Raw genomic sequence first — 25,485 nt, 5'->3', positions numbered from 1 at the left:
CGCATCATTAAGGGCGACGAGACATGGATCCACTAGTATTTAACACTTGCAAGAGAGCGTCTTCGCGGAAGAAATGCGAAGTCGCACCATCAGCAGGGAAGGTCGTGGCCATCGTTTCTTCACTGAGAAGGATTTGTGTACACAGAGTTTATAGCAAAGGGTACAACCGTAAATGACTATTCGTACCGTGCAACACTGACATCGCTGAGCAACGCCGTAAAGACCAAGAGGCGTGGAAAATTTCCTGCACAATGCAACATCCCGTACCGCGCGCACAGTGCAAGCTTTCAATTTTGCTTCAATGTTTCCGATGAGATGTTTAGATGCGTCCGCCGCACAGCACATATCTTGCACCATGCTGTTTCCATCTTTTCGAAACGCTGAAGGAAAAGGGGGGGGATGGGGGGGGGGGTGGAAGAGATTTGCCATCTAAGAGGACGTTCACATAGCGGTTATCGAATAGCTTGGTGCCCAAGAAGCAGTTTTCTATTGTTGAGGAAATGAACGATTGGTAGAATGCTGCGATCGTCATTTATGGAGACTTGTTGACTGTTGAATCATAGTGTCATGTGTACATATCCCTTTGAACTGTAATTCAACATTCAATAAAAGTTACTTGACCTGGTATGATAACGTGTAACTTAACTTCTGAAGGTCTCTCGTATAATATATCAGCTACATGAAATGAAATGAATGGGTCGGTCGTCGAGAAAATGATTGCAGATGAAATGAGGTGAAATGATTTCAGGACAAACCGTTCAGGTTTGCCGAACCTGCACTGTAAGAATTTATAGCAAAGGGTACAGCCGTTAATGACGATTCGTGCTGTGCAACACTGACATCTCTGGGCAACGCCCTAAAGAGCAAGAGGCGTGGAAAATCTTTTGCACAACAATGCAACGCCACGTACCGCGCGCTCAGTGCAAGCTTTCAAGCTTTACATCAGTGTTTCCGATGAGATGTCTGGAAGCGTCCGCCATACAGCCCATATCTTGCACCATGCTGTTTCCATATTTTCGACAGGCAAAGGAAAGGGGGGAGTGGGGGTGGGGGATGGAAGAACTTTGCCATCTATGAGGACGTTCACATAGCGGTTATCAAATAGCTTGATGACGAAGAAGCAGTTTTCTATCGTCGAGGAACAGAACGACTGGTAGAATGCTGCGACAGTCATTTATGGAGACTTGCTGACTGTTGAACCACAGTGTCATGTTTACGTATCAGTTTGAACTGTAATGGAGCATTCAATAAAAGTTACTTGACGTGGTATGATAACGTGTAACTTACCTTTTGAAGGTCTGTCGTATATTATATCAGCTAAATGAAATGAAATGAATGGGTCGCTCGTCGAGAAAATCATTGAAGATGAAATAAGGTGAAATGATAGGGCAAAAGGTTCAGGTTTGCTGAACCTGCACTGTAATGAATGAGTCTACATCATTCACAGACAGGCAAACAGGTAGTACACTTCTCTGTCTCATTCCGCTTTTCCTCTGGACAGGTGTATGTGCGTATGTGTGTGTAATCATGAGTACATTTGGTTAATAGCCAGCAAAGATAAGAGGTAGTAATTCAAAGTGATTACTTCTAGGAATCTGTTTTCTTATTGTTTTACGCGTTCCAGACACCATATGTGTGATAAAGGTAAGCTCAAACTGTATATTTACGAAAGACAACCATTTATCAGCAGTGCTTGTTGTACATGGTGACAACGGAGCAGTTGTGATACAGACAACGTCATAAATGACTTTTACAAAGGGTAGACCTATATCCTCCGTCTGCTCATTAGTCACGAACTATTTCGTGTAGTGTGACAGTGGGCGGGACACAGGCAAGTGATAGGAAGAAGACGGGAAGTCCCCTGGCAAGGTCGCCCTCCACTACTTAAAACCAAACGCCAGTACCGGATGTTGCAGACTTGCTATGGCGCATCACAGAACCGCAATGTTCGCCTCGTGGCAGCCGCTAGTCATTGTGATGTTAGCACCTCTGACTTGTCTGGCGACGTGTGGCAATCGGCCGATCGCCTCCACACCGCTGGGCCGAGTTCTGGGTTCGACGCTGACGACGCTCGACGGCAAAAACTTCTCAGCCTTCCGTGGAATACGCTACGCTAAGGCGCCTGTTGCTGACTTGCGCTTCAAGGTATGTATGTATATCTTCAGTCATACTCTGCAAACCCCTGTGACGTGGTAGAGGCAGAGGATACTTCTTCGCAGTCTATACACGTACGGTGCGCGGAAAGAGTGACTGGTTAAACATCTCTGTGCGCGCTGCCGTTAGTATAATATTGTCTTCGCGAGTTCTATGGGAGCGATGCATAGGAGTTTGAAGTATATTCCTAGATTAATCACTTAAAGTTGGTTCTAGAAATTTTCTAGGTAGACTTTCAAGGAAAAGTTTGCATCTGCCTTCAAGAATATGTCAGTTCAGTTCTTTCAGCTCTTACGTGACATTATCCGTGGGTCAAACAAACTGTGACCAATTGTGCTGCCTTTCTCTGTAACGATCATTATCCCCAGTTGGTCCTATTGGGTACGGGTCCCAAACGCTTGAGCAATATCCTGGAATGGGTCGCACTAGTGTTTCGTAAGCAGTTTCCTTTGTAGACTAATTCCATTTCGTTAATATTCTTCAAATAAACCAAAGTTTGCTACCTGCTTAAATGAGCCTATATGATCGTTCCACTTCATATCCCTACAAGTGTTACATCCAGGTATTTGAATGAGTTGTCCGGTTCTAACTGTGATTCTTAGGTATTGTAGTCATACGATACTACATTTTTTCGTTTTGCGAAGACACAGTTTTACATTTTTTGAGCATTTCAAGCAAGTTGCCAACCTTTCCACCACTTCCAAATTTTACCAAGATGGAACTGAATTTTTGTGTAGCTTTCGTCAGACAGTACTTCATTACAGATACATCATCCGTGCAAAGTCTGGATTACTATCGTCTGTAGGTCATTAATAAACGACATGAACAGCGAAGGTCCCAACACATTTCCCTGGATCACACCCGAATTTACTTCTACCACTGTCAATGTCTCCCCATCCAAGATAACATGCTGCGTCCTCTCTATATAAATAATCTCAGTCCAGTCGCAAACTTCGCTTGATGCTCCATACGATAATAACCGTAGATATGGTACTGAGTCAAATGATTTTCGGAAATCGGGAAAAACTGCATCTACCTGACTGCTTTGATCTATGGCTTTCAGGATGTTATTGACAAAAGCACGATCTGAGTTTCACATGACCGATGTTGTCGGAATGCAGATGGTTTCCACGAAGGAGGTCATTTGGTTGTAGATACTTCATTCCGTCTGAGCTCAGAACAGAACTATACTCTTAGATTCTACAACTAATGGATGTCTAAGATATTGGACGGTAGTTCTGTGGATCACTTCTGCCACCCTGCTTTGTATACCGGTGTGACCTGAGCACTCTGTCAACTGCATCTACACTAGCTGCTACATTTTTGAATGTAGATGAGACTGTTCTACCTTGGTTACTTTTCAGACTTATGCCTCTTGCCAGCCCTGCAACAGCAGCTTAACGTACGTTCCTATTCCATTATAAATGACTGCATTTACTTTTTATGTGCCACAGTCTTTTTCTGAGATTACAAAAATTATTCCTGATCATGTACCTAGGAACAAATATTCGATTGAAACTTAAAAGCGTTGCGATTGAGAAAATCGTGCCAGTACTGTATCTGATTGCCTATCTGCTACACTGTTACTCTACAACACACCAATAATCAGTAAGTGAATTATCAAAAAACAGTTACGGTTAAAAACAATTTAAAATAGAAGCTACTGTAAACTATCACAAATTTAGCTAAACTTAAAACAGCTAAGTTTAGTGTGTGTTTATTTTATTTCTTGACAATGTTCTTTTAACTAAGAAATTTTACATTGTTATTCGACTTATAACTAATTGGTTAGTAATGACATCATGCCGTCAGAAGTGGGCGGAGCCTCCATTATATATAGTAAGACGTGCACTGGTTTCTCCAGTAGTGATTCTCCAGCAGAAAGAGGTTCCTACTCAATGGTAATTCATCGTTTTATAGCTTTATAACTTTATGTATTTTCTTTAATGTATGAAGCCCTCTAGTTAAAGCATTGTATACGACTTGTAGGTCTGAAGATGACCACAGTAGTGGTCGAAACCGGTCACCTTAATAAATAAATCGTGAGCAAGACTGTTTTTAATAGTAAATCCAAAGGGAATTCCGTACCTGAATAGATTTCTGAATAATCTCCCTCACACGTTCTGGAAGTCAGAAAAGCATGGTAAAGTCCTAGTCAATACGCTAATTAACAAGTCACTGTTCGAAATGCATCTTCTAGGCTTGCGATTTTGCGGTCCAGGGACAAAATTAGATGACAGATTAGCGGGTGGAGATGTAGGAATTAATCATTTAGATGAAGCTTGCAAGATACATGAAACTGCATACAGAGACCATAAAGATCTGGAAAATAGGCATAAAGCAGATAAAGAATTGCAGAAGGCAGGAAAAGAGAGAATTTTAAGCGAAGATGCATCGGTAGGCGAAAGATTAGATTCTACTGCTACTAATGTATGGAAAACAAAAATTTAGTAGACGGTAATGGGTGGACATTATAATTTTTTTCTCCTGTTAATAAATGAAAGGATTTAGTATTGATTTTAAGCCAAGCCAAAAGCCAAAGCTATTAAGCTAAAGCTCTTCAACGACGAACTGAAAAGTCATGGCTTTCTTGATAATTTTCTTACTGAAAAACAGATGAAACAGAAAGCCAGTAAAGTTAAAAAAAGGTGGCAGTTTACTCCTAACTTTATCTATTTCTGTTGTGAAAAAATTACTTGATTATCTTACAGCAAAAAAAGAAGGTAAACATGCAGGCGGATTCCTGCCGCTGATTCTAGCTGCATTGGGCGCAATTGGATCGTTGGCTGGTGGTGCTGCAGCAATTACGAGCGCTGTCCGTAAAAAACAGGAGGTAGGTGCTGAGTTGGCAAAACAGAAGAGACATAACCTAGAAATGGAGAAAAGAATAGCAGGGTCAAGTTTGCCTATGAAATCAAGCCTTAAAAAAAAAACAAGTCGAAGAAATGATGCAAGAGTATAGCCATCCGCTTACCAACTTTGATATAGAAAAATTAGTAAAGCAACTGAAAATAGTAAATTTTAGAGGCGTCTTTATGGTCGATGAACTACCGCAAAAAGCAGCAAAAGTCGAAGCAGGAATTGCTAACCTAGACACGTCTGTTAACGTAGGCACTCACTGGATATGCTATTTCAAAAATGTCGGTGAAAAATTTGTGTTTGACTCGTTCGTTGGCGATATCCCACAAGCATTAGTGAACTACCTAGGCCGAGATAACTTGTTTTACAACGCAGAGAGCGTTCAAAATTTCGATCAGTGTGTATGTGGCCACCTATGTTTGCTACTCTTGAAGCTATTTACGGATGGATGGTCGTTTGTTAAAATCTATATACATATATATATATAAAAGAAAGTCGTGTTAGTTACACTATTTATAACTCAAGAACGGCTGGACCGATTTGGCTGAAAATTGGTGGAGAGGTAGCTTAGAACCAGGTGACGCGCATAGGATACCTTTTATCCCGCTCGACCGCTATAAAACGTGGTATAACAAAAACGCATCTGGCATGGAATAACAAAACGCAAATGTCAGCTAAACGTCACTTTAAAATGTGGTATAACAAAACGCATCTGTCATGGAATAACAAAACGCAAATGACAGCTAAACGTCTATGGTTAAGTATCATTATATATCATTAATTAAAAATTTAAAGAAATAATTTGTGTTTTCTTTGAATCATTATTAACAATGCCACGACCAAGACGATCGAACATTTCTCGACAAAGCCGTAATGCAAGAAGGATACAAAACATTGCGAATGAGAGGACTGAAGAAGAACAACAAATTGTCCGTGAAGAGCGCCGCGTTAGTATGGCTCGACTTCGTGCTTCTCAATCACAAGAGCAAAGTGAGGCAGCCCGTGAAACGGCTCGGTTGGCAATACGAAATCGTCGATCGAACAACAGAGATCAACATGTAGATAATTTTCGAAGCACAAGAAGGGATTTATCACGTGATGACTTGAATCGAGCAGCGTTTAGATACGATTGCAGCACTGATTACTGGTTGCATCCTTGTGTTTGCATTAGGCCGAAGGCCGTTGTTTGCGAGTGTTATGGCGCATTGAAGTTCTCCGGAGAAACGCACGGATTGTGCTGCCTTAGTGGGAAAGTAGTTTATATGTGGCATGTTCACAGGTCGGAAGACCGTATTCGTTGTTTGTTCTTGCGCCTGATAATAAAACAAAAAATGTCTGCATCAGAAGGTACGTAATTGAAGAGTGGAAGCTATGCACCAAAAAACATAAAGAATAAAGAATCATCAAAATACTTAATTTTTTATGCTTATTTCCTAATACAAAATTGAGCTTAACATCCAAAATCTGATTATTTATTGCCATTAAGGCGGAACAGAGTTCGTCGGGTCAGCTAGTTCTCGATATAATAAATGGGTATATTTGGGAACAAGATAAAGCAAGGAGAATTAGTAAAGCACCTAGATTCAACTGCTAGTAATGCTGACTTGGAAGAATTAGCTAGTAAAGATGACTTGGGAGAATTAGCTAAGCAACTAGAATCGACTGCTGGTAAAGCTAACTTGGAAGGTGAGAGAATACAATTTCTAAAGGAATTCAATAGCGTTTTTGAAATAACGAAAGGTTATATTGTCTTCAAGGACAGGAGATTAGTAGATGTAAAAGAGCCTATAGATGACCATGATATAGTTACCAAAAAATATCTAGTAGAAAATCAATTAAATAATCTTGTTACCAAGCCCGAATACACAAGTATTCTCACACTATTTAATAATTATGTGAGCAAAACCGACCTCAGCGAATACTACAGCAAAAAGGACTTAGAGAAATTTTTCGGTGATTATGTGAGTAAAGCTGAATTCGACAAACAAAGCGGAATCATGGCGCATCATAATAAAGAGATAAATAATTCATTAGGTAAAATAAATGAACGACGAGAAGCATATTTGGTGCTTGAAGTGCAAAAGATTTACAGCTACAGTTCACCCTCAGGCAGTTACTAGAAAAAATTGTCGAACCAGAATCGAGGGCAATTGCCTTACGGATAAGAAGAGCAAGTTGGTAAAAAAAAAAAAATGGTGAAGTGGTCGACTGTGAATATTCGCAAAGAAATTGTGAACGTGTTGCACAAATCGGTGAGAAAAACTTCCCAACGAAAGGAGTCACAGCATTTGGTACAGGCGATTTGTAGCTAGCTGACTTGGTTGAAATGGATTCTGGTAACCTAAAGAACATGACCAAAATCAATAAAAATATGCGGTATTTGTTGACTGTGATAGACGTGTTCTCGAAATTTGGTCATCATCACATCTACACATTATGCGTGAAATAATCATCTTTTTGCAATGTACCATCCACCCGTCGATACGACAGGTAAGCGAGACCCGCAAAATAGTGGCGACATGTTTGCTTCCATGAAAATCTGATAAACGTTTTAATTTTATCTCTGTCTTTACCTGAATTCGCTTCGCCATAGTTATAAGGCCAAAATCCTCGTTTCAAGATTTACTGCGAATTTCTCTAAAGTCGTTCCACTTCAAATCTCCACCCACAAATTCGTCGTAGATGTGCTTTAAATCTGTGGCACCTTGCCTAAAAATTTTCAGAAAATTGAGGTTATCTCTCACCAACTGCTTGAGAATTTTTGAGTACGTTTGTGCTAAATACACTCCTGGAAATGGAAAAAAGAACACATTGACACCGGTGTGTCAGACCCACCATACTTGCTCCGGACACTGCGAGAGGGCTGTACAAGCAATGATCACACGCACGGCACAGCGGACACACCAGGAACCGCGGTGTTGGCCGTCGAATGGCGCTAGCTGCGCAGCATTTGTGCACCGCCGCCGTCAGTGTCAGCCAGTTTGCCGTGGCATACGGAGCTCCATCGCAGTCTTTAACACTGGTAGCATGCCGCGACAGCGTGGACGTGAACCGTATGTGCAGTTGACGGACTTTGAGCGAGGGCGTATAGTGGGCATGCGGGAGGCCGGGTGGACGTACTGCCGAATTGCTCAACACGTGGGGCGTGAGGTCTCCACAGTACATCGATGTTGTCGCCAGTGCTCGGCGGAAGGTGCACGTGCCCGTCGACCTGGGACCGGACCGCAGCGACGCACGGATGCACGCCAAGACCGTAGGATCCTACGCAGTGCCGTAGGGGACCGCACCGCCACTTCCCAGCAAATTAGGGACACTGTTGCTCCTGGGGTATCGGCGAGGACCATTCGCAACCGTCTCCATGAAGCTGGGCTACGGTCCCGCACACCGTTAGGCCGTCTTCCGCTCACGCCCCAACATCGTGCAGCCCGCCTCCAGTGGTGTCGCGACAGGCGTGAATGGAGGGACGAATGGAGACGTGTCGTCTTCAGCGATGAGAGTCGCTTCTGCCTTGGTGCCAATGATGGTCGTATGCGTGTTTGGCGCCGTGCAGGTGAGCGCCACAATCAGGACTGCATACGACCGAGGCACACAGGGCCAACACCCGGCATCATGGTGTGGGGAGCGATCTCCTACACTGTCCGTACACCACTGGTGATCGTCGAGGGGACACTGAATAGTGCACGGTACATCCAAACCGTCATCGAACCCATCGCTCTACCATTCCTAGACCGGCAAGGGAACTTGCTGTTCCAACAGGACAATGCACGTCCGCATGTATCCCGTGCCACCCAACGTGCTCTAGAAGGTGTAAGTCAACTACCCTGGCCAGCAAGATCTCCGTATCTGTCCCCAATTGAGCATGTTTGGGACTGGATGAAGCGTCGTCTCACGCGGTCTGCACGTCCAGCACGAACGCTGGTCCAACTGAGGCGCCAGGTGGAAATGGCATGGCAAGCCGTTCCACAGGACTACATCCAGCATCTCTACGATCGTCTCCATGGGAGAATAGCAGCCTGCATTGCTGCGAAAGGTGGATATACACTGTACTAGTGCCGACATTGTGCATGCTCTGTTGCCTGCGTCTATGTGCCTGTGGTTCTGTCAGTGTGATCATGTGATGTATCTGACCCCAGGAATGTGTCAATAAAGTTTCCCCTTCCTGGGACAATGAATTCACGGTGTTCTTATTTCAATTTCCAGGAGTGTAGAAGCAGTCAACGTTCTTATGTCGTCCTCTGGTAAGGCGTTCCCTGACTATACCTTGAATTTCAAGAATGAAGTCGTCGAAAACAAGATCTTACTGGTAGTTACCTTCACATTCAACTAGTGGAATAATTTCATCAGTGTTGCTGATAATAGTTGTAATTTTTTCTTTGTGTTTATCTTCCATTTTTCACACGCTTTTATAAATTCTTGATATTTCGGCTGATCTAAACTTCTAGAGTAAACATACAGGTGGTTAATTTTTTTCCAGTTCAACCATCCCGGCGCTAAGATATAATTGTCAGTCATTGGCGTTGTTTTCCCACAGGCACTTGGGCCTATTATTGTACATCGAAGAGAATTAGGTAGAAGTTAACCATGTTTCTTTTTCAATTTCTGTTCACGAACTCTGATTTTTGGCTCCCAATCAGTCGTCATTTATTATAATAATAAATGAACAGAATTTTTGAACTCAGTGGTAAGTCTTCGCCTTTAGAAAAAAGGCTGAATGTACCTATACGAAATGCGTTTACAAAAGTGAGAGTGGTTGGTTTTTACTCCACATTTTTAACTCCAAATATTACATGTGAAGACAACAGACTGCACTTTGAGAAAGACGGTGTCTCTAACACGTTGACTATTCCCAAGGGCCAGTACAGTCTAGATAAGTTAAAGATTAAGCCAAATAGTACGCTCAACAGAGTCGAAATTCAGAGCACACGCAATAAGCTGTATTTCGGTAGAGAGCACAGTATTGGGCGGTTTCTGGAGAATCAAACTGTGAAGCTCGCAGCAGTAAAGGCTGTCGCAGCATAGCTGCTGAAAATCACTCCTTACGACAGCATCAAAGTCCATTTTAATTTAGCAGACGGCATCTTTGTAAAGGACTCTGATACTTTTCATAGAGAAACGAAGATTATCGCTTCATTTAAGCCAAAGTTGTTTGAACTAGCTGATCATTTGCAGTTTGGCATTCCTATTATATATGAACCAAGCTATCCGCTATTTTCCCAGTTCACGATAAAGTTCAAAATCTGCAGATCACTATAACGGATGAAAACGATTCTGTGATAGATTTTGGTGGTGCGAATGTAACTGTGCTTCTGTAAATGGTCCTATAAAAATTTTTCCCGTTTAGTAAAGATGACCAAAATAGAAAGTTACCGGTGCCAGTCTTTTCCAGTAAACGAGACGACTAAAAATAATTTGAACTTCCCATACAAAGATGTAGAAATAGACGTCAAAGTTGGTGATGGCTGGTTTGGTAATGATGACATTTAATGCGGCACTTGAAGACTGCTCAGATTACACAGCCTATGAAGGCAAATCGAATGTAAAACTAGTTGACAATTTTCCAAGTCAGCTATCGAGTGTAGTAATTGCCAAGAAAAGAGGGCACATTATGTAAAGGCTAGAGCATCCAGGCGTTTCTTAACGTTTTGTATCACGTAACGCGTTCTCTGCACGATGACACAAGATTCGAGGGAAATTTCATTAACAACGGAAAGTTGCAAAGAAAAGAAAATTAAGTACTTTACTCGCTGAAAATGCTGGGCGGCTTTTTTTAAAAAGATTATAGAAAAATCGTGTGGGAAGGAGATTTAACGATAGTTTCATTAATCACCTGAATAAGTTGCTGTTGTTCAGTCAGGAGGTGAGTAGGTTCTTCTTCTTCCTGTTGTTTTTCATTCACTTGAGCATTATTAATAAGGTCAATAAGTTGCTGTTTTTTCATCTTTGAATAACCTTTTAAAACCATTTTTTCGGTTCATCTTTTAGTTCTTGCATACTATAATTATTCGAGTCATTTCCTTTCGCAGGCATTTTATTATATACACAGATACAGAAAATATTTCAATTATGCAATTCAATTTTCATATATAGCTCGCCACTTGCTGCTACTGACCGGCGGCGGGTATAAATGGCATCGAAAATGCGCTGCCAAAATGCGCTCGCTAAAGAACGTCTGCCAAAATGTCGTTGCAGGAAAAGCAAGCACCAAAAAGTCGCCAACAAGTGGCCTAAAGCCGACCGCCTAAAAGTACGAAATTTTTCAAAAAAAGTGCCCGCCAAAAAATCGCCACTTTTGCGCCAAAAAGCTGCCAACATTTTGCAAAAAGGTGCCTGCCATAAAGTTACCACCATCTTTCGGCCAAAAACATGCGGTTTCAGGGAGGTATCATCTTTTGCGCAAAATGTTAAGGGTTTTGTCTCATAGCGACGCCTATACTAGTTGTAATAATGCCCGAGCGTCCATATTCACCGGATATGGTTCTGTGTGACTTTCTGTCTCCAAAAATAAAGAGAACCTTAAAGCGCGGTCGGTTTACAAGGTTAGATAAGATTAATTGAATTGAAAAACGTAAGTGCTATCCCAAAGATCGAGTTCCAGAAGTGCTTCAGGGATTGCTGGCGTAAGTGCATAACATCTAATGAGGGCTACTTTGAAGGAGATAACATTAACGTAGACGAATAAATAAAATTATTACCAAAATTTCAACATTCAAGAATTTTTTTGAACACACCTTGTAGTTCTCAAAAGCTTTCCTTGGCGATCTTGGAACACGAAAATTGTAGAAGACAAAGGTCCCGAGTTCGAGCCTCGGTCCGCCACACAGTTTTAATCTGCCAGGAAGTTTCATATCAGGGCACGCACACTGCGCTGCAGAGTGAAAATATCATTCTGGAAACATCCCCCAGGCTGTGGCTAAGCCATGTCTCCGCCAAGTCCTTTCTTCCGGGAGCGGTAGTTCTGCAAGGTCTGCAAGAGAGCTTCTGTGAAGTTTGGAAGGTAGGTGATGAGGTACTGGCGGAAGTGAAGCTGTGAGGTAGGGTCGTGAGTCGTGCTTGGGTAGCTCAGATGGTAGAGCACTTGCCCACGAAAGGCAAAGGTCCTAAGTTCGAGTCTAGGTATCGCGTAACCATTTTTAAAACAAATCAGTACTCGCCACGCTTAAGGAAACACATGTAACCTTTCTTGACAACTGGCGCCGGATCCACGATCAACGAACGATGGCAGTTCGCGCAGGTCGGGATAAGGACGGGGATTGCATTGTTGCCAGTCCCGAGCGGCAGTTGCAGTACGCACATACACATGTTTTGCGCTTGCTGAAAGCATGTATCCCGCAAATTATGTCTCTTGCTTGCTTGTGTAAAATATGTAGCTTACGATCATCATCAGCCATGACAACTCGCAACAAATGGAACAAAAATGCACAATATAACTCGCTATGATCAAGTACAGGGTGTTTCAGAAGCGATGGTCAATATTCAGGGATATGACATGAATGACCATTCGAAACAAAAAAGTCAAGTAAACAGGGCTCTAAAACGGACACCTTAAGAGCTATGAGCAATTCTTTATCTTCGGTACTGTGAAACAAATCTCATCTACTGCACGCTCTTTGCTTTCCATATTTTGGGAAGTGGTAGTAGGGGCCAAACCATGAAAAGGATGTCCAGTAAACACGTTCTCTAAAATACGTACCTTAAGAGCTGTCAGCACTTATTCATCTTCGCTACTTTGAAACACAACTCTTGTAATGAACATGTGCTCATAACTTCTAAGGTTTTCATTTTGAGCACATCTTTACTCAACATTTTTTCTTGTTTTGGTCCAGTCTACCACTTCCCAAAAAATGGAAAGCAAGGAGCTCGCAGTAGAAGAGATTTGTTTCACAGTATCGAAGCTCAAGAACTGCTCATAGCTCTTAAGGCATGCGTTTTGGAGCCCGTGTTTACTTGACTTTTTTGTTTCGAATGATTATTCTTGCCATATCCCTGAATATTGACCATCACTTCTGAAACACCCTGTATAATGCTCGTATTGCATACAACATTCACAGCACAGCGCTCAGAACACAACTGAACGCTCATTGGCTGGCAGAGAAAACGACGAAGGTGTGCAAAACAAGCCTTAACTCGAGCTCCATCGTTCGTTACTCAACTATGAACATCCAGTATGGCAACCAGTGCACTGATATGATTCAGATATGATTAGCAACACAACAACGAAAAATCGCGTAAACTGTACAGATGCAACGAGCGAAATTACAAAATTCTCGATACTTTTTTTAACACATCTTGTGTAGGTCTACTCTGATTAAAATAACTTTGTTATTAACGTTTCGGCGAGCTCAATGGTACGGTCCAGCCGCCAGTCAATCACAGTTGTTTCTCAAGCACCAAATGTTCATTGTGATAGCTCAGATAAAAAAAACAGTTCTAAGCAAAGAAGGGAAAGCAGAAAGGTGGAAGGAGTATACACAGGTTCTATACAAGGGCGATTATTATGGAAATGGAAGAGGACGTAGATGAAGATGAAGTGGGAGATATGATACTGCGTGAAGAATTTGACAGAGCACTGAAACACGTAAGTCGAAACAAGGCCCCGGGTGTAGACAACATTCCAATAGAACTACTGACAGCCTTGGGAGAGTCAGGTCTAACAAAACTCTACCATCTAGTGAGCAAGATATATGAGACAGGCGAAATTCCCTCAGACTCCAAGAAGAATATAATTCCAATCCCAAAAAAGCAGGTGTTGACAGGTGTGAAAATTACCGAACTATCAGTTTAGTAAGTCACGGCTGCAAAATACTGACACGAATTCTTTACAGACGAACGGAAAAATTGGTACAAGCCGACCTTAGGGGAGATCAGTTTGGATTCCGTAGAAATGTTGGAACACGTGAGGCAATATGACCATACGACTTATCTTAGAAGACATTTTAAGGAAAGGCAAACCTACGTTTCTAGCATTTGTAGACTTAGAGAAAGCTTTTGACAATGTTGACTGGAACACTCTCTTTGAAATTCTGAAGGTGGCAGGGGTAAAATACAGGGAGTGAAAGGCTATTTACAATTTGTACAGAAACCAGATGGCACTTGCAAGAGTCGAGGGGCATGAAAGGGAAGCAGAGGTTGAGGAGGGAGTGAGACAGGGTTGTAGCCTATCCCCAACGTTGTTCAGTCTGTATATTGAGCAAGCAGTAAAGGAAACAAAAGAAAAATTTGGAATAGTAATTGAAATCCAGAGAGAAGAAATAAAAACTGAGATTTGTCGAGGACATTGTAATTCTGTCAGATAGCAAAGGACATGGAAGAGCAGTTGAACGGAATGGATAGTGTCTTCAACGGAGGATACAAGATGAACATCAACAAAAGCAAAACGAGGATAACGGAATCTAGTCTACTTAAATCAGATGATGCTGGTACCCATTCTTGCTAATGTCATGAAGTCCATAATGAAACATCAGATACAAAATTACTTTGAAAACAATAAACTCTTCCAGGACACACAGCATGGTTTTCGCAAGGGAAAGTCTACAGTTACATCGGTACTGGACTTAATCACGAAGATATGGGAGGGGTTTGAAGATATAGTGTGGCATTGACACTCTGCGACCTGAGCAAAGCGTTTGATTGGATGTCACACAAGATACTGATTAATAATCTCAAGTGTTAGGGTACTGAAGGTGCGGTCATAGATACTCTTCAATCCTATCTTGCAAACCAAAGACAAATTGTATCAGTCCATGGAGCAGCCTCCCAAGACCAAAAATTGGAGCGTGGTGTGCCCCAGAGATCCGTCATAGGACCTTTCCTGTTCCTTATCTATGTCAATAATATAGGTTGTATCTACGACATTCTACAGTTTGCTGATGATACCACACTCCTTGCCAAGGGGAAAACGGCTGAACAAATAGTTGAAATGGCTCTGAGCACTATAGGACTTAACTTCTGAGGTCAGCAGTCGCCCAGAACTTAGAACTACTTAAACCTAACTAACCTAAGGACATCACACACATCCATGCCCGAGACAGGATTCGAACCTGCGACCGTAGCGGACGTGCGGTCCAGACTGTAGCGCCTAGAACCGCTTGTCCATCCCGGCCGGCACGGCTGAACAAGCTGTGTTGGCAACAGATGTACTCTTTGAAAGCATTAAAGAAAAGAAAATGAATCAAGAAGAAAACAATACATGATACGCAGTCTCAGCAACGTCGGCTGCCAGGATAACATGGAGGCTGTCAAAGTACTAGGCTTCATGATAGACAGCAAACTGACAATGAACAAGCGCACAGAGTATGTGTGTTCCAAGCTCTCTCGCGTTATATACCTGATAAGAAAACTAAAAGGTGCATTAACTGACCAGTACTTATTAACAGTTTATTATGCACTCTTTCATAGCCATATTAATAATGGTCTGCTGTTATGGGGACACTCTGCAGCTTGTAAGAAGGTGTTAATGCTCCTCCCCCCCCCCCCCCCCAAAACAACAGGTGTTAGGATCGTTACACCAAGTAAAAAGCAGGAGCACTGCAAACTTATATTTACCAGGTTACAGATAATGACAATTTTCACCCAATATGTATTTCTATCGCCGGCCGCGGTGGTCTAGCGGTTCTGGCGCTGCAGTCCGGAACCGCGGGACTGCTACGGTCGCAGGTTCGAATCCTGCCTCGGGCATGGGTGTGTGTGATGTCCTTAGGTTAGTTAGGTTTAAGTAGTTCTAAGTTCTAGGGGACTTATGACCTAAGATGTTGAGTCCCATAGTGCTCAGAGCCATTTGAACCATTTTTTTGTATTTCTATGCCTCAGCAGTGTAAAGGAAAAACAAGGTGATTTCAGCATGATCACGACACCTGCAACAAGAGGAACACTGAAGTACCAAGTTGTTGACTGACTGGAACGCAAGACAGTTTTCCAGCGGTGCACGTAAAAATGTTCAATACACTGGACCGAGAAGTGCAGTCTCTGCCGCTAGGACTGTTCAAAAAGGACAATTGCACAGGACTTGAAAGAACACTCATTATATTCTATTGGAGAATTTTTCAATATTGACCAAAGTGAATGGACAAAATAATATTTTTTAATGTGTTATATCTGCTGTTATTGTGAATACTTTTCTCTATGCTGCATAAAATTGTAACCAAATCTTACATATGTAACCCTGGCGCAGTCTGTCCAGTCATAACTGGTAAATGACGCAGACCTGGTAATAAAGTAATAATAAATAATTAGATTAGGAAATGACAGACTTAAAGCAGTAGATGAGTTATGCTATTTAGGGAGCAAAATAACTGCTGATGGTTGAAGTAGAGAGGATATAAAATGTAGACTGGCAATGGCAAGAAAAGTGTTTCTGAAGAAGAGAAATTTATTAACACCAAGTATAGATTTAAGCGACAGGAAGTCTTTTCTCAAAGTATTTGTATGGAGTGTAGCCATGTATCAATGTGAAACATGGACAATAAATAGTTTAGAGAAGAAGAGAGTAGAAGCTTTCGAAATGTAGTGCTACAGAAGAATGCTGAAGATTAGATGGGTAGATCACATAACTAATGAGGAGGTATTGAATAGAATTGGGGAGAAGAGGAGCTTGTGGCACAACTTGACTAGAAGAAGGGATCGGTTGGTAGGACATGTTCTAAGACATCAAGGGATCGCCAATTTAGTAGCATATCGGAGGGCAGCGTGGAGGGTAAAAATCGTAGAGAGAGACCAAGAGATCAATACACTAAGCAGATTCAGAAGGATGTAGGTTGCAGTAGGTACTGGGAGATGAAGAAGCTTGCACAGGATAGAGTAACATGGAGAGCTGCATCAAAACCAGTCCCTGGACTGAAGACCATAACAATAACGACTGGCTGCCCGTTGGCAACATTGTCTCTGTTGATGCAATCTGTTAATCGCAAAGTTATATTAATCAGTGTACAATTATTTACAAATATTCAACGAATCACAACACCTCAGATGTCAAACTTGAGGAATAAAATGTAGGAAGAGTTTCTAGTGGAGGTCCCATAAACATCAATGGACTATCTCCAACAACTATGTTTCATTGCAAAATCATTTGTACTACTCGTAAATATACTGGGTACGAGTTGTGTACGTACTCATCTGTTCATAAAACGTGCCACTTCTGTAGGACACTTTTGGTAAAGCCTACTGACATCATGACGAGGACTGTGCTTACTTGAAGGAGCATGTTTGTAATCAATGACACTATCTTGTGCTACTTTATAGCTCCTGGTTTAAAATCATAGTGAAAAAGATAAAAATGAAACTATACAGCGAGCTGGAATAATTGAAAATAACAAATGAGTGAACCCAAAATGGCGTGTGTAACATTGAAAAAATCAGAAAAAATTGGCAAAGAGAGAACCAAGCAGAAAAGCAAAAGTGAAATGATCCAGTGAAGATTTTTCTGCTGCTAGGTGAAGTGATGAGAAAACGTGAATGAATACTCGGTTATAGTAAGCTAACTGTTTTCTGATTCTGGGAGTAGACTTGAAAAATTGGTTGAGTTCTGAAAACTGTTTTAATAAATAAAGCGTGCCTCCAATATAATTAGTCTGGGATTGCCCCGATATCTTATTGTAGCTTCCACCGCCATCTTGAAAAAAATCTCGAAAATTTAGCTCTTTTTTCAGTTCCTCAAATTTTTCAGAAGTTAATTGAAAAGTACATCTACACTCCTGGAAATTGAAATAAGAACACCGTGAATTCATTGTCCTAGGAAGGGGAAACTTTATTGACACATTCCTGGGGTCAGATACATCACATGATCACACTGACAGAAACACAGGCACATAGACACAGGCAACAGAGCATGCACAATGTCGGCACTAGTACAGTGTATATCCACCTTTCGCAGCAATGCAGGCTGCTATTCTCCCATGGAGACGATCGTAGAGATGCTGGATGTAGTCCTGTGGAACGGCTTGCCATGCCATTTCCACCTGGCGCCTCAGTTGGACCAGCGTTCGTGCTGGACGTGCAGACCGCGTGAGACGACGCTTCATCCAGTCCCAAACATGCTCAATGGGGGACAGATCCGGAGATCTTGCTGGCCAGGGTAGTTGACTTACACCTTCTAGAGCACGTTGGGTGGCACGGGATACATGCGGACGTGCATTGTCCTGTTGGAACAGCATGTTCCCTTGCCGGTCTAGGAATGGTAGAACGATGGCTTCGATGACGGTTTGGATGTACCGTGCACTATTCAGTGTCCCCTCGACGATCACCAGTGGTGTACGGCCAGTGTAGGAGATCGCTCCCCACACCATGATGCCGGGTGTTGGCCCTGTGTGCCTCGGTCGTATGCAGTCCTGATTGTGGCGCTCACCTGCACGGCACCAAACACGCATACGACCATCATTGGCACCAAGGCAGAAGCGACTCTCATCGCTGAAGACGACACGTCTCCATTCGTCCCTCCATTCACGCCTGTCGCGACACAACTGGAGGCAGGCTGCACGATGTTGGGGCGTGAGCGGAAGACGGCCTAACGGTGTGCGGGACCGTAGCCCAGCTTCATGGAGACGGTTGCGAATGGTCCTCGCCGATACCCCAGGAGCAACAGTGTCCCTAATTTGCTGGTAAGTGGCGGTGCGGTCCCCTACGGCACTGCGTAGGATCCTAAGGTCTTGGCGTGCATCCGTGCTTCGCTGCGGTCCGGTCCCAGGTCGACGGGCACGTGCACCTTCCGCCGACCACTGGCGACAATATCGATGTACTGTGGAGACATCACGCCCCACGTGTTGAGCAATTCGGCGGTACGTCCACCCGGCCTCCCGCATGCCCACTATACGCCCTCGCTCAAAGTCCGTCAACTGCACATACGGTTCACGTCCACGCTGTCGCGGCATGCTACCAGTGTTAAAGACTGCGATGGAGCTCCGTATGCCACGGCAAACTGTCTGACACTGACGGCGGCGGTGCACAAATGCTGCGCAGCTAGCGCCATTCGACGGCCAACACCGCGGTTCCTGGTGTGTCCGCTGTGCCGTGCGTGTGATCATTGCTTGTACAGCTCTCTCGCAGTGTCCGGAGCAAGTATGGTGGGTCTGACACACCGGTGTCAATGTGTTCTTTTTTCCATTTCCAGGAGTGTACACTCTGGAAACCATCCTGAGGTGCATGGTAGAGGGTACGTCCCATTGTACCAGTTGCTAGTGTTTCTTCCTGTTCCATTTACGTATGAAGCACGGGAATGCCTCTGTGCGTGCAGTAATTATTGTAATCTTATCCTCACGATCCCTTTGTGAGGATACGTAGGGGGTTGTAGTATATTCCTAGAGTAATCGTTTAAAGCCGGTTTCCTGGGACAGCTTACGTCTGTCTTCAAGAATCTGGCATTTCAGTTCCTTCACTATCTCTGTGACACTCTCCCATCGATTAAAAAAACCTGTGACCACTTGTGCTGCCCTTCCCTATATACGTTCAGTAGCCCCTGTTAGTTCTATCTGGTACAGGACCATCACAAGCAATATTGTAGGATGTCCCACATTAGTTATTTGTAAGAAATCTCTTTTGTAGACTGATTGCACTTCTCCAATAGTCTACCAATAAACCGAAGCCTACCACCTGCTTTACCCACGACTGATCCTAGGTGATCATTCCATTTCATATCCCCAAAAAGTGTTACACCCAGGTACTTGATGAGTTGGCCAATTCCAACAGTGATTCATTGATATTATAGTCATAGGATACTACGTTTTTTTTTTCGTTTTGTGAAGTGCAAAATTTTACATTTCTGAACATTTAGAGCAAGTTGCTGATGTCTGCACCATGTTGAAATCTTATCAAGATCTGACTGAATATTTATGCAGCTTCTCTCAGATATTTACTTCATTATACATAACTGAATCATTTGAAGAAAGCCTGATTTTACTATTAATATTGTCTGCAAGGTCATTAATACACAACATGAACAGCAAGGGTTCCAACACACTTCCCTGTGGCACATCCGAAATTACTTCTACTTCTGACAATGACTCTCTCGCCATGATAACATGCTGTGTCCTCCCTACCAAAAAGTTCTCAATTCTGTCACAAATTACAACTGATACCACATACAGTCGTACTTTAGACAATAAGCATAGGAGCAGTAGTGATACAAATGCTTTTCAGAAATCAAGAAACACTGCATCTACCTGGTTGCCTAGATCCAAAGCTATTAGCATGTCATGTGAGAAAAGTGGGAGTTAGGTTTCACATGTTCGATGTTTTCGCAAACCAAGCTCGTTAAAATTGAATAGATCATTGTGTTCAAGGAGACTCATTGCGTTTGAGCTCAGAATATGTTCTAAGATTCTACAACAAATCGATGTCAAGAATACTGGACTTCTACTACCGTACCCTTTTTGTAGAGGGGTGTGACGGGTGCCTTTTTCCAAGAACTGGGCACAGTTTTTTGTTCCAGGGATCTAAGACAGATGGTTAAAAGGTGGGCTTACTTAGCCCCAAATACAGTATAGAATCTGATAGGGATCCCATCAGGGCCAAGAGCTTTGTTCAATTTTAACAGTTTCATCTGTTTTTTTTTTTTTAACTGACACTAATACTTATTTCATTCATCTTTTCAGTGGTATGAGGATTAAATTGGGCAATTGTCCTCGGTATTCCTTTGAAAACGGAGTTAAGCATTTTAGATTTTGTTTTGCTATCCTCAATTTCAGTTCCTGTCTCATTGGCTATGAACTGCACACTATATTTGGTGCCAATAATAGCCTTTACATATGACCAGAATTTCTTTGGATTTTGTGAAATGTGATTTGACAATACTCTGCTACGGTAGTCACTGAAGGCATCACACATTGTTGTCTTGACAACCAAGTGCGTTGCATTCAGCATCTCTCTACCTATAGCCCGATGCTTTGTTTATTATGCAGAAATCTCTGTTTCTTTAAAAGTTTCTTTACAATATCTCCTCACCATGAAGGTTCTCTCCCATTATGAACTGTTCCACTGAGTACATATCTATTCAGTGTGTGGTCAACTATTCTTTTAAACCTGATCCAGAGTTCCTCTACATGCCCCTGACCTGTGCTGAAAGTTTGAAGTTCCTCATTGAGATATGACATTACTGATTTTTTTAATCTAGTTTACTGAACATATATATCTTTATGCTTGTTTTAGTTGTCCTTTTTACTTTGGTAATCACTGTTCCCACAACCACGTCTCGCCACTGATACCAGTTTCGATGCAGACATCCTCAAAGAGGTCAGGTCGATTTGTTGCCATTAGATCTAATATACTTCCAATGTGAGTAGGGTTCCTAACTACCTGTTCCAGGTAGTTTTCAGAGAAGACATTTAGTAAAGTTTCACAGGATGTCTTATCATTGCCACCACTAACAAAACTGTAATTTTCCCAATAAACTGTTGGATGATTAAAGTTTCCAATGATGATTACAGTGTGATTGGGGAACTTACGAACAGGGGAACTTACGAACATGTGAACCGAGATTTTCTCTGAAGTTTTCGGTTACATCAAGATATGAGTCTGGTGGGCGACAGGCCCCATCTCATTTTATGCCCACCCTTGGTACTGAGTCTTGCGCAAACAATCTCACATGCATCTTCAATTTCTAACTCAGTGGGTTTTAGTTGGTTTTTTTTTTTTTTTTTTTTCTCCCGAGACAAATACACCACCTCCATTTCCCATTTGACTACTCCTTCGAAATACACTTAAAATTTCCCCAAAATTCTCACTGCTTTTGCCCGCATCTCGTGGTCGTGCGGTAGCGTTCTCGCTTCCCACGCCCGGGTTCCCGGGTTCGATTCCCGGCGGGGTCAGGGATTTTCTCTGCCTCGTGATGGCTGGGTGTTGTGTGCTGTCCTTAGGTTAGTTAGGTTTAAGTAGTTCTAAGTTCTAGGGGACTTATGACCACAGCAGTTGAGTCCCATAGTGCTCAGAGCCATTTGAACCATCACTGCTATCAATATCAGGTTTCAACCAGCTTTCTTTAACTAGTATTATGTGAGCCTTACTGTTTTCAATATCGCTTCAAACTCCGGCACTTTTGTTGTGAATGCTTCGGCAGTTTCCATTAGGATTTTAATACTCTCACCTGTGCGGGGGAGGGGGGGGGGTATTGCTTTCGATCTTACACTGTTACTTCTTGGTTTCCTACAGCTATCATTATCTCGACTGAATGGAGAGTCGCCTAATCTAAAAAAACCACCTTGTGTGCACTCCACACACAGTAGCAGCCTCTGATGTGAAATGCACACCTGATCTACTTAGTGGGACCCTACATTTCTCAACCATATGGCGCAAGTTCAAGAAGTCACAGCCTAGCATGTCACAGAACTTTCGAAGTCTCTAGTTCAGTCCTTCCACTCGACTCAGAACCAAACGGCCACGATCAGTTCTGGGGACAACCCTGCAAATTGTGTTTCACTGAAACTCCTCGCACAAGGCTGGCCCTCTCAACTTTCTCTGTCAGTCATTGGAATGACCCAAGAATGACTTTGGAGCCCAGATGACAGGCATAATTTGTTCCAATGTGAGCCACAATCTGCAGTTGGTTGCAACCTGTTACCTCCATGGCTCTCGGAATAGCCTGTTCAAAACATTGAATGAGGCCCCCAGACACGCTGAGTGCACCTGGTGTCCTTTCCTGTCCCTTGCTGCCATTTCCCTAAAGGGTACCATCATTTACCGTACATTTGAACTGTCGACGATTAATAGCCCCCTACCCTAAGCCTCCTCCTGACACCGGACGAAACAGGTTTCCCGACAACAGGTGAAGTGAATCCCACTGGTCAGTTTCAGTTTCAGTGAAACATAGCACCTCAAACAAGGCAGTGAACGAAGGACTTTAAATTAAATCTGCTGGCTGTCTTTTAATCTGTAGAGCTAAAAAGTTGCTAATTCCTTATAAGAATTGAAGCAGATATCAGAACGAGATTTTCATTAAGGCAACACAAAAACTTTTGTTTACAGTTGTTAGCAAACTCGAAATTATACTGGCTAACCTCTTAAGAGAAAACTAGATGTAACACAAAACTTTAGTTACAAAATCGGCTACAGTAACTAAATCATAAACCCCGATTTGTTACAAATTGCTCGTATATTATGCAAGGACAATGGTAGCTTACGAAAATTCTCAAAAACGCACGTTTATTTGCGTTGATATACAATGAGATTTAGGTGTGATGTATACTTTGGCTGAAGTGTGAACCACAAACGCTGATTAGCTACGAATTAAATTATCGAAAACACTCCTATTACAAAGTCACGAAAATATAGTTTTGTAAGCGTCCGAAAATTTTTAAACTAACCTGTTTCTCACGTTATTGCGCAATGATATTACAGATATATTGTTTTGATAGAGGATAGGCCTACTGTGCTTAAAAATTTTAAAAGAGCACAACTTAGTTCAAGCCTACAATTGACAGTAACAATAATAGTTTATCGCCACGCTGGGGAATGTTCGAAATTGCACAATATACCACCATAGAAACGGGTATTGATACAACCAATGAAAAATTACGCAGAAGAAGATACGCTAACAGTAAAATATGCGAATATATAACTTAAAATCGACACACGCTCTTGCACAAGCGGTCTCATACAAAGAAAAATTCTTAAGTCGGCTTTTATATATAAATAAACGTGCGTATTGTACGGATTTTTCACTTAGCTGATACTGTGCACACTTCTACAGTGGCGTGCCGAAGAAGAACACTGCAACGTACGTTTATCTCGACCAAAATCGTTAAAATGTGCAGCACCAGCTAACCGTCATGCCTTGCTCGCTGGGTTTGGGGTGCCCAATCATGATCTTCCCTTTGCTTTTAAAAGCGAGTTTTTTGCATAATAAAAAACATTACTTTGTGCTTAGAGAGACAACTTTATAAAAAATAAATGAATTAATGGTTATAATATTCTCACTGTGGAATACATAAAGTTTATGGCAAATTGAAAAATCACTTGTTTATTCTACACCAATCTAGTTTTATAAAACAGGAATCGTATGGGCACAATATAATGTAGGTTTTATGAACATTATGCAACTTTCCCATAGTTCACAGTGGAACTACAGTCTAACATTATGTTAGACTGTGGTGGAACTACCCAGGGGCTCATCATGAGGAGGTAGTTGCATGTCAAGTCCCACATGTGCCCTCCAAGCCAACCAAGGATTCAGTTTATTCAATGTTTTTTTTAATTAAATTAACAAAGGTAATGAGAAATTACAATAGTTTCTCTCATTTTACACGTGTTTGGAGGAGAAAGGATCTATTATGTTATACTATATTTCTTAGATTTCTTCATACTTAATCCATAATCAAGGTCTATTCTTTTCCTTCTTCTTCTTTTTCTTGTGTGGTGGCATCACAATCTATGTTGCAGTCATCTGTAATAAGATTGATTGCATCAGTCTGGGCATTGGTTTGCAAATAGTAGGGCATTTCATTGCATTTTTCTTGAACAGACAAACTCCAAGGCAACTTTTGCAAGGCGTGCGGCATATGGTTTTCAGGATCTTCTAGAGTGTTACTTCTTTATAAGTTTGTAAGTGGTAAATGGCGGTAGATTTAATTTTGAGGTCTTCCAGTACAGTTGCAGTGAGTCCCGCTTTTTTCTTTCTTTCTTTTCTTTTTTAGTCTTGCACTTTCAAACACATTCTGTTAAGCTGTGGTTTCATTTCATAATGAGAATAAAATAAGAATAAAATACAGCTATGAACTTTTGTCCCATGTCATCACCATCATCAGCAGTAGCATCTGTTGGTCCTCACAAGTGCTTCTTTGTCTCTTAACAACGTAAGTAATTTCAGTTTTCTTTGTACAAAAAATCTGGCTGCGGTGGCCGAGTGGTTCTAGGTGCTTCAGTCTGGAATCGCGCAACTGCTACAGTTGCATGTTCAAATCTTGCCTCGGGCATGGATGTGTGTGATGTCCTTAGGTTAGTTAGGTTTAAGTAGTTCTAGGGGACTGATGACCTCAGAAGTTAAGTCCCATAGTGCTCAGAGCCATTTGAACCATTTGATTTTTCTACGAAAAATAACAAAGTTGAGTTACAGCCACTAAATGTATGTAGAAATAATCAGCATCAATAATGCTAGCCACAATTAAAGAATCTGCATCCTCAGCAGTGTGCTTATGAAGTGTTGATCTTGAAGTGCCTGACTCAACAAAGAGATAAGAGGCTATTTGGTGCTTTGTTTAAAAGAAACACTCGTTTTGCCATGTTAACCAACGGTTGTACTGCTGATTTAGTATCCCTCTCACTTGTCACATCAGGGTATATGTCAAATACAATCATATAAATTTCCTTTACTTCACCTCTATGGTCACAGCTTTTTTAGTCCTCAGACTACTGGTTTTGGTCAGCAATGACCATCTTTAGATCTGTTTTATAAAAACACGCCCTAATACACTGGAGCCATAGTGGCACCATCAAATGCTAATAATAAAATCAGTGCCAGCATCGTCAAACATATATAAATAATAGTATACACAAGAG

The 25,485-nt window shown here is 42.0% G+C and overlaps 1 protein-coding gene across 1 annotated transcript in view; it reads left to right on the top strand.

The window, feature by feature from the left end:
• The first annotated feature begins 1,929 nt into the window (after positions 1-1,929).
• LOC126162669 (juvenile hormone esterase-like) overlaps positions 1,930-25,485 on the top strand; it is an 83,164-nt gene continuing 59,608 nt past the window's right edge. Inside the window, exon 1 of the mRNA XM_049919318.1 lies at positions 1,930-2,145. Within this exon, the coding sequence (XP_049775275.1) occupies positions 1,945-2,145 (201 nt within the window). The 5' untranslated portion in view covers positions 1,930-1,944. The remainder of the gene's footprint in view (positions 2,146-25,485) is intronic.

Source organism: Schistocerca cancellata, chromosome 2 (assembly GCF_023864275.1).
Source record: "Schistocerca cancellata isolate TAMUIC-IGC-003103 chromosome 2, iqSchCanc2.1, whole genome shotgun sequence".
In the NCBI taxonomy this organism is placed as follows: domain Eukaryota; kingdom Metazoa; phylum Arthropoda; class Insecta; order Orthoptera; family Acrididae; genus Schistocerca; species Schistocerca cancellata.
This window is presented reverse-complemented; position numbering and strand designations above follow the sequence as displayed.